The 10602-nt window shown below is 46.6% G+C and overlaps 1 protein-coding gene across 1 annotated transcript; it reads left to right on the top strand.

The window, feature by feature from the left end:
* Positions 1–230: 230 nt before the first annotated feature.
* Positions 231–1280, top strand: LOC121872503 (pollen-specific leucine-rich repeat extensin-like protein 1). The gene has a single exon (XM_042375290.1). The coding sequence runs from the start codon at positions 231–233 to the stop codon at positions 1278–1280; it is 1050 nt and encodes a 349-aa protein (XP_042231224.1).
* The last annotated feature ends 9322 nt before the right edge of the window (positions 1281–10602 follow it).

Here is a 10602-nt window from a genome sequence, read left to right as displayed (position 1 = left end):
AGTATAATCCAACCTTGCTGGTTAAGTGTACTCCTGCTTGCCATTAGTATACATTAAAAAAATATAATTTAACGAAGTGGCTAGTCATAATGTACCTCTTTACAGATTATTTTGAAGAATCTACCTTGCCAGGGACACTTGACATTTGTGAACAGAAGAGGTACATTTCACCAAGAAAGTGAATGGTGGAGTTCATTCTTTTTAGCCAGTCTTAATGAAACTGGCCATGAATGCAATCGGTTGTGGGAGTTTTAATAAAGTTTTACCTCCCCGCCCTCCTCTCCCGTCGTCTCTCACTCGAGCCTTCAGGACCCAGGAGTCTGTGGCAGCCATGCGTCTCCAGGTCCACCCCCCCGCCCGAGTCTTCAGCCATCTCCCCACCCCCGAGTTTTCAGGAGCCTTATGATTCTAAGATCTCCAAGCCTTCAAGAACTCCCAAGCCTTTAAGAACTCCCAAGCCTTTAAGAACTCCCAGAGTCTTTATTAGCACAGAGCCTTCCAGAACCTCCAAGCCTCCAAGAACACCCCAAGCCTTCAAGAACACCCCAAGCTTCAAGAACACCCCAAGCCTTCAAGAACAGCCCCTTCAAGAACAGCCCAAGCCTTTCCAAGGAACCTCCAAGCCTTCAAGAACCCCAAGCCTTCAAGAACAAAAAGAACCTTCCAGAGCCTTCAAGAACCCCCAACAAGAACCCCCAAGCCTTCAAGAACACCCCCTTCAAGAACATCCCAAGTTTTCAAGAACACCCCAAGCCTTCAAGAGCACCCCAAGCCTTCAAGAGCATAAGCCCAAGAACAAGCCTTCAAGAACACCCCTAAGCCTTCTAAGTGCAAGCCTTCAAGACACCCCGAGCCAAGAACACCCCAAGCTTTCAAGAACCCCCAAGCCTTCAAGAACACCCCAAGCTTTCAAGAAAGAACACCCCCAAGTTTCAAGAACACCCCAAGCTTTCAAGAACCCCCAAGCCTTCAAGAACACCCCAAGCCTTCAAGAACACGAGAACTCTTCAAGAATTCAAGAACACCCCCAAGCCTTCAAGAACTCCCAAGCCTTCGAGAAGCTGCTTCAAGAACAAAGCCTTCAAGAACTCCCAAGTCAAGAACACCCCAAGCCTTCAAGAACACCCAAAGCCTTCGAGAACTCCCCAAGCCTTCAAGAACACCTCAAGCCTTCAAGAACTCCCCAAGCCTTCAAGAACTCTCCAAGCCTTCGAGAACCCCCAAGCCTTCGAGAACCCCCAAGCCTTCAAGAATGCCCCAAGCCTCCAAGAACACCCTAAGCCTTCAAGAAATCCCCAAGCCTCCAAGAACACCCTAAGCCTTCAAGAACACCCCAAGCCTTCAAGAACTCCCCAGGGTATTCATTAGTACAGAGACTTCAAGAGCCCCTAACCTTTCAAGAACTAAGAACCTGCAGGAACTCTGAGGTACACAGGCATAGCTGAGTAATGAGCGTCTTGTGCCCACAATATAAGGCCGCGTTGTGACTCGAGTTATTGGAACGCTGGGTCAATGTGATTTCAATTATACCTCGACTTATTTTTTCATAATTGATCCTCTCTCTCTCTCTCTCTCTCTCTCTCTCTCTCTCTGTTATAGTTCCCCGGCTGTAGTTCTTGTTATCGCTGTCTTGATCATTAATATTGTTCGTTCTTTCAATTTGGTGTTAATCATTTTTTCTTCCATATTAGGAGTATTTTTTTGTGGGGGAGGTCTCCTTTTATCGCTGTCACTCACTCACTCACTCACTCACTAAAAATGAAAACCGTATCATTATACAGACACTAAACACCCAAATGTTTTATTTTTTTTACCCAGTCAATCTCGAGTCTCAGCCCTACAGCCCAAAGTGTACACACATTAACTGACACGCCGAATGCCATTGAGCGAGTTTTATGTGTGTTTTACTGTTTTATGCTGGAGGTTTTTCTTTTCCTGTCAACCCCTCCTCCCTCTCCTCCCCCTCCCCTCCTATCCCCTCACCTCCTATCGCCTGTTCTCACCCCTCACCCCTCCCCCCTATCGCCTTTTCTCACCCTCCCACCCCTCCCTCCTATCGCCTCGTCCCACCCCTCTCCCATTCCCCTCTATCACCTCCCCTCTCTCCCCTTCCCCATCACCTACCCCCTCCCTCTCCCCCCACTGGAAAACACCCGAGCACGCTGGGTCTCGTCTGCTCATCGAAATGTCACTAGGGACGTCATTATATACTGCATGGCAACTCGGTGCGCTCCTTCTCCTCTTCTCTTTCTCTCTCTCCTTCTCTATCTCTCACTATCTCTCTCTCTCACACACACACACACACACACACACTTTCTCTCTTTCTCTCACTATCTCTTTCTCTATCTCTCACTATCTCTTTCTCTATCTCTCCCTCTCTCTCTTTCCTGACTTTCAGTATCGCTTTTAGTTGGCCTCGTGTTGACATCAGGAGGAAAAATATTGACAGCGCGAGGGAGGAAATCTTTTGGTGTTTTGTGTGTTTAGGAGTTTGGTTGTGAGTTATAAGTGCGTTTGTTTTGAGTTATAAGTGTGTTTGTTGTGAGTTATAAGTGTGTTTGTTGTGAGTTAATGCAGGAAGAATTGACCGAATATTAAATGGAAATGAATGTAAACTTTAGCCCTTTTTAGTATGAGTAGGAAGGGCATCGATGAGGTAGTGTGACAGCTGTGAGACTATACACGCAACTAACCAATTGAGGGTAGATGTGTCACTACCTACACTATCAACTCGAAAAAAAAAAAGAATAACTTGCCCCCTACCCCTCTTCCCCTACCCCTCCCCTACCCCTCTTCCCCCCCCCCCCTCTCCCCTGGCCTTGGTAATTATGCACGGGGAGAGATTACTCGTTGGTTGAAGTCAGTTCCACATTGTAATAGGTCTTCATAAACCCAGAAATGAGTAATTAATTTCGTGGAGTGAGCTGTACGTGAGCGAGTCAGTAGTAGAGGGCCGTCTGGGTGCACAGTTTGGATCAGTGTGGGAGCTGTTTCCTCGCCGCCCCGCTGATGTAAGACCTCGTGAGGGAGATGGAATTCATCTAGTAGCCTGGCCGCCTTCCTCCCGTGACTGCGTTCAGCATCTAATGACTTAATTAGTTCCTTCCATGGTAGATCCTTCAATTATCGACTCCGTGTCTGCGCTGAATATGTTCGGAAACTTGGCCTCGGCATGACTGGCTGGCCCAAGTAGCTGGGTGGAGGAGAGTTGCTGATTCTTGCTTGTGGGAAGACCGTTTAGCATTTGTTTATTTAAATTTTCTCGAAATTCGTCATAAAACTGGTAATTGATGTAAGTGATGGAACATAAGACCAGTTCTATAAAAGTAGAAGAAGTAAATGGTGTAGCAGAGGTCGGATTTTGAAATTACTTGTGGATGATTTTTGTTCCATTTCCTCCGAGTAAGTTTTGTTTTAGAACTTTGATGTGATTATTGTTTATATGGAAATCACAATTTGTAGTTTACGTGATTAAAAGAGCCGGTAAGATGGAGGGGACCAAGAGCTAGGTGGAAGTTGAGATGGAAGGACGTGAGAGAGAGAGAGAGGCAGCAGCAGCAGCTTGGGGCTGAGTGTGGAGGTGGCTGGGGACAAGAGGAGCCTTGCAGCGACGGATTCGAGGACCTGACCTGAACCTGACCTTTAAGAGAGGGAAAGGTTAAGGAAAGATGATTGTAACAGATAAATTGTTAGCTAATATGTATTCATTGGTCACTTTTCGTATATATGTGGGAATTAGTTGAGATTATTTTAGAAATGTTAATTGTTTATTCAGTTCTATAGCGACTTAAGAGGCAACAATATAGAATTGAGATTTAGTGGGAATCAGAAATATAAAGCCGAGATTTATCAGGTTTTCTACTAAGAGTGATGTCTCACTGCCCATCAACCTGGGTATAATGCTAAGCACTCCACTTTACTCACAATATTAACGTTGATAAAATAAAGAAAGAAATTTAATCATATTTCTTGGGAGTAATTTTTTTGTAGACAATATAAGTGATTTTACGAAGTATATATTTTACGAAGTGTATATAATTGTGTGTGTGTGTAATGTTATAGTTCTGGACGAAGAGGAGAATATTATGCATTTATGAATTTAGAATTGTCAGTTTTCACCCCATACTAAAAGTTCACGATGACACGGTAATAATAGACAAATAATGTGTAGTTACACCAACATGGCGCAGTTCACACTCTTGTCTTATTGCAAATATCGATGTATTTTTTCTCTCTCAAAAGATAGCATCGTTTTATGTGTGTTTTCCGTGTACATTAATACACAGTAGTGCCTGTATTAATAGTAATCTAAGTAATGGCAACACTTCCATTCATTAAGCTTGCCCTGCAATGAACTCGGCCCTGCAGTGGCATAACAATTTGTGTAATATAACTATACTGAAACAAATGAGTTTTTATTCGGAAATGATTGCATAGTTATTTTGTTCTTTTTCATGAATATAAATTATGTTATTAAAAATATGGCAAATCAATGTTATAATAAAAACAGATTGCAGACATCAAAGGCCCATACCATACAAACAATATGTATTGAAATAGAGAATTAGTTTAATTATGCAAAAAAAATATTATCGACTCAGATTGTAACTCATTTTTTCCTTCCTTTGATTTCCAAGTATCGAATAATTTAAATAATATGAACAAAAAAATAACATTAAATAAAACAGAGTAATAATAGCAGCAACAGCACTGAGACTCGCACCATTGCACTGTTCCTGTGTTTCAACATCTCAGAGTTACTGCCTCCACCCCATTGTCTTGTGGCATAATAGCTGAACGCAAACTGCCAACCTTCCCCCCACATCACCAAGAAGCCCAAATTATCGCTCAAAGAACAAGGAAATAAGACTCAGTAGGAGAGGGTTTATATTATCTCTGCTGCTGCTGGTCCTCCGTCTTGAGAGTGGGTGAAGGATCCCACCGCTGCCACCATTGTTCTCATCACCCGGACTAACTTGAACTCACCACCACCACCAATATATTTCATAGCAATGCTCTATAATATTACACATTGTTACTAATACTGTATATATATATATATATATAGTTTTCCATTATGTACACATTGTTATCAGTACGTATGTATTTTGACCATTACATACTGTACACACTAGTGCCTTTGAGTACAACGCCCGTAATATACACATAGTGGGATCAGCCATTAATGTGGGGATGGAATAGATTAGCCTGGTGGGCGGTGTGTTGGGCGGCCTTACTCTTAACTTACAACCAAGGTAATAGGTGGCCTGTGTAACACGGCCCAACTTAGAGGGTAATCCACGCTCCCTGTAACGTCTTGAGTTGTAATGTCATCTGGACTAACTAGGACACAGTGGCCTTGGTTAACAAACAAACTAAGTCTCTCTCTCTCTCTCTCTCTCTCTCTCTCTCTCTCTCTCTCTCTCTCTCTCTCTCTCTCTCTCTCTTTCTCAATATCTTTGTGTGTGTCTCTCCCTCTCTTTTTTCCTTCTGTCTGCTTCTCTGTCTGTCTGTCTCTCACTCTATGTTTTAGATGGTGATAATTTTGCCTTTATGGTTCACAAGATAAACTACTGTATATTCTCACTGGAGGAAGACATGTTTAAGGTTTTATTCAGTGTGCTTCAGCCATTAGCCAGATGTCTCACTGTCATGAGGTAGCTTCAGTATACTTATAAATGTTATAAATCTACTTACGGTTTCTACTTCAACTCTACTCCAATACTTTGAATTATTTTTTATTTATCTATTTGTTAAGTGTATTTATTTGTTAAACATTCTTCTCATTCGCATTCTTTCTCTTTACTTTCTGCTCCTCCGTATACATTTCTTTCTATTTATTCATTATCCTCTTCATTCATACACAAGTTATACAGCAGTATTTGATAACGTTCCTTCATTCTTCCTTCCGAGTGTATATGTTTATTCATTAAATTCCACATCAACGCCTTCCTTCCTTCCTTCCTTCCGTCCTTCCTTTCTTCCTTCCTTCCTTAAACATTCGCTGTGTTTATTTATGCATGACTGTGAGCGCTGTCTTCCTAAATTGGTCATGTTAGCTCTTGCACTCATGCAGGAGGTGGAGAAGGAGGAGGTGGAGGAGGTTGAGAAGGAGGAGGTTGAGAAGGAGGAGGTTGAGAAGGAGGAGGAGGAGGGTGAAGCTATGAAAGAAGAAAAGGATGAGGGTAAGGAAGATGGGGATGGGGTGAGGAGAATGTTGGTGGGAGGACGAGGTGGGAGAGGGTGGGGAGGACAGGGAGGGAGGTGGGGAGGACGAGGGGTGGGAAGACGAGGGGTGGGGAGGAGGGGTGGGGAGGAACAAAGTGGGTAAAACCACGGTGGGGAGGACCTAGGGTGGGAAGGGTGGGGAGTTAGGAGGACGAAGCTGGGGAGGCCCAAGGTGGGGCCTGGGAGAAGCTATAAACTAGACAACGTGATATCCTCGTCGGCGTCATGCTCTTGCAGGTCGTTGGCGGTAACAGTGTCAGGTGCTTTATTTGACACCCTCCATACATCACCACCACCTACCCCGGCAGCACCTCCTCCCCCAGCAGCGCCTCCTCCCCCAGCACCGCCTCCTCCCCCAACAGCGCCTCCTCCCCCAGCCGCCTCCTCCCCCAGCAGCGCCTCCTCCCCAGCAACGCCTCCTCCCACACGCCTCCTCCCCCAGCAGCGCCTCCTCCCCCCAGCGCTCCATCCTCCCTCACTGCCTCCTCCTCCCCTAGCACCGCCTCCATCGCCATCACTGCCTCCTCCTCCCCCAACAGCGCCTCCTCGGGTGTGACTTGGATGGGGCGTGAGACAGTACAGGGCTCGTAGTACCGTCCATCATGTCTGTTGCCTCTACCGCCACTGTTCAGGAGGTGTTGTGTTGACTCGACGCTGACGGGTTATGTGTAAGCTAAATGTCTAAGGCACCAGTGGGAGACAGCGAGACGAAGATTAGATATAGAAACACAAATAGATAAATAAAATATTGAATTTTAGCAGGTCTCTCTCTCTCTCTCTCTCTCTCTCTCTCTCTCTCTCTCTCTCTCTCTCTCTCTCTCTCTCTCTCTCTCTCTCTCTTTTGTGTGGCTGTGTGTCATTGTGTTTTGTTTACTCGTTATGCGTTTTCAGCTTTTAAAACCAATTGCTGAAATTTGGTTTTGGTAGGAGGTGCGGTAGTCTAGCAGGATGGTCGTGCACTATCTCCTGTTCCTCCATGAGTAGCAGAGTCGCTTCTCGCCCCCCCCTCCCCTCTCCCTTAACCGTGTTTCCGTCTTAATTGATGGGCTCCTGCAGGTTGCCTCTGATCTGAGAAGTTCAATTGTCTTGTAATCTTGTAAGAGTTTATAACTTTTCCTTAAACAGAAAGGAAACGTTGGGTCAATTGGATCTCAGATTATAGTTGAAGTATTTGAAATAATTACGACTCCAGTTGGCTGCTGCACCCGAAAGATTTTTAACCAAACTCTCCCAAGTGTAAGCCTCCCCACTCCCCTCCTCCTCCCCCTCCTCCTGCACCCCCCTCCTCCCCCTCCCCCGGATCCTTAGCTAAACCCAGGCGTCCTTAGAAGAATTTTAAGAACTTGGTTGTCAGTGGGTGGGAGAGGCTTACCAGGGAGGTGTTGTCAGTGGTAGAGAGGCTGGCCAGGGAGGTGTTGTCAGTGGTGAGGCTCGCCAGGGAGGTGTTGTCAGTGTGAGAGAGCCGGAGGTGTTGTCAGTGGTAGAGATGCTTGCCAGGGAGGTGTTGTCAGTGTGAGATGCTCGCCAGGTAGGTGTTGTCAGTGGTAGAGATGCTCGCCAGGGGTGTTGTCAGTGGTAAGAGGCTCGCCAGGAGGTGTTGTCAGTGGTAGAGATGCTTGCCAGGAGGTGTTGTCAGTGGTAGAGATGCTTGCCAGGGAGGTGTTGTCAGTGGTGAGGATGCTTGCCAGGGAGGTGTTGTCAGTGGTAGAGATGCTCGCCAGGGAGGTGTTGTCAGTGGTAGAGATGCTCGCCAGGGAGGGTTATCAGTGGTAGAGAGGCTCGCCAGGGAGGTGTTGTCAGTGGTAGAGAGGCTCGCCAGGGAGGTGTTGTCAGTGGTAGAGAGGCTCGCCAGGGAGGTGTTGTCAGTGGTGGAGATGCTCGCCAGGGAGGAGTTGTCAGTGGTAGAGATGCCTGCCAGAGAGGTGTTGTCAGTCATCAGTGCCCTGATTGCCAGTGATGACTTGGGAAATATTGTCGACTCTTCCTTGTGACTCAGCGCTTGGAGTTGGGGAAAAGATCAGAAGAAAACCTTAGCTTAATACTGTAGTGTTAAGTGTGTTTAAGTTGGTTGATGCATAATGCAATACTAATTAAAACAATGACGTGTAGTAGACTTAGTGGCTGTGATAGTCCCCAATTGGAGAAATGGTATCCCTCACGTGGAAAAAATATCCATCTATCAGGTCAGAACAGGCGGGAGGGGGAGGTGTGTTAACCAAACTAAGCCTGAAACGCAATTTACCTCATAGTTGGTATTGGTAAATTATCAGCGTTGGTTACAGACTGAAATTTGTGTTGGGCTACAATTATTCATCCCAACACATCGCTGCCACAAGAGAGTAAATACAACAACTACGTTACATATATGTTACAGAAACGTCGCTTACAAGACATACAGACAGACTGTAACAGCAACATATGTTTGTGGAGTGACGAGTGAAGGGCAGCAGCAGGCGTCTCACACAACATGTTAACACACCTACACAGCGGCAGAGATATTAGCTGGGAAAACATTTATTCCCACGAAACGCCATAAACAGTTGACACGCCATTGCTAGGTTGACCTCGTGCAGCCGGTAATAGTCTCAAGTATTATATAACACCTGTTCATAGTATTTAATAAGAGACGCTTGTTAATACAGTTGATGGCATGAAAGTTATGGTAAATTAGTCTAAATATTTTTTTATATACGTGTGATAATTTTCTATTTGTAGTTACTTGGCCAAATTAGGATGAGGGGTTAATGGTTGAGATATTACTTGGGCAAAATTGAGGGTAAGAGGGCCAAGGGAAGATAGAGGGAAGGCTAGAAGACTTTGATGGATGAAGGACCTTAAAAGCCGTGGTCCTACAGGAGATACAGAGGGATTGGTCAAGGTAGCCACGAGAACTATGGGGGTGGCGGGCCGTGGTTCCCAACCCTCAGACATGGTGATGGCACATTGAATAATTAAATGATTCTACCCTATTCCTTTCCCACAGTCTCCCTCCCACAGTTTCCCTTCCATGGTCCCCCTCCCATAGCCCCCCTCCCATAGTTCCCCTTGCATAGTCCCCCTCCCCTGTAGTCCTCCCATAGTTCCCCTTCCATGGTCCCCTTCCCGCGGCCCCCCCCTCACCCATAGCCCCCCTCCCCTGGTTCCCCTTCCATAGTTCCTTTTCCGCAGTCCCCTCCCATAGCCCCCCTCTCATGGTTCCCCTTCCATAGTCCCCCTCCCATAGTCCCCCTCCCATGGTTCATACCATAGTTTCACTTTTCCATAGTCCCCTCCCTTACAGCCCCTCTCTTGAGTTCCTTCCGCAGTCCCTCCCTATAGTCCCCTCCATAGTTCCTTCATAGCCCCCTCCCATAGTTCCTCCCATAGTTCCTCTCCATGGTTCCTTGCATAGTCCCCTCCAATAACCCCCCCTCCCATAGTTCCCCTCCCATAGCCCCCTCCCATAGTTCCCCTTCCATAGTCCCCCCCTTGGTCCCCCCACTGGTCCCCCTCCCATAGTCCCCCCTTTCCATAGTCCCCCTCCCATAGGCCCCCTCCCGCAGAGCCCCCTCCCACCAGGCCCCTCCCACCAGGCCCCCTCCCACAGTCCCCTCCCACAAATTCACTTCCCTTATAAGTTCACATCCTTCAACTTTCACCCCCATGAGGTCAATTCCACACCTCGCACAAGCTTTCCATCCCTCCACAAGCTACCCACCTCCCTGGCTTCACCCACCCCCACTCCCACAAGACCACCCCCCCCCTCCCTAAGCTACCCCTCTCTCCCCAAGCTCCCTGCCCCCAGGCCTCCAAAGCCCCACCTCGGCCCCTCCCTAAGTAAACCACGGCTCCCTCGTTCCTGTTTATCTACACCTGTCGTCCTCTGCTTTCTTCCAGCCTTCTTTCAAAAAGTTGTCCTCTCTCTCTCTCTCTCTCTCTCTCTCTCTCTCTCTCTCTCTCTCTCTCTCTCTCTCTCCTCTCGTCTAATATATCATTTACTGTACAGTCTTCTCCACACTTCAGCACCACATTCTCCCCTTCTTCCTTCCTCCCCGCTTTCCCCCTTCTACCCATGTACACCTTCTTTTCTCCTCCCTCTCCCTCCCCCTCTCCTCCTCTTTTTAAATTCATCTTTATTATTTTTCTCCTTCACTTTTCTCTTCTTTTATTCAAGTCACGTCTCGTAGTTTCATCGCAATCCCTCTTAAACCTTCTTTAAGTAGAGTAGTAGGGGGTGGGTGGGGAGGGGAGGGGTGGGGGGGCTTCATGTGTCTCCTAACATCCCCCCTCCCCCCCCCCCATGGTTTATTTCACTGGTTGGTTTGCCTTACGAAAAAAAAATAGAAAAAAAAATAGATATTCCCTGTTTATTCGAATTTATTTGTATGTGGATGT

The sequence above is a fragment of the Homarus americanus genome, unplaced genomic scaffold, assembly GCF_018991925.1.
Source record: "Homarus americanus isolate GMGI-L3 unplaced genomic scaffold, GMGI_Hamer_2.0 scaffold44448, whole genome shotgun sequence".
Lineage (NCBI taxonomy): Eukaryota > Metazoa > Arthropoda > Malacostraca > Decapoda > Nephropidae > Homarus > Homarus americanus.
The sequence above is the reverse complement of the archived record's forward strand: the minus strand, read 5'-3'. Positions and strand labels throughout refer to the sequence as shown.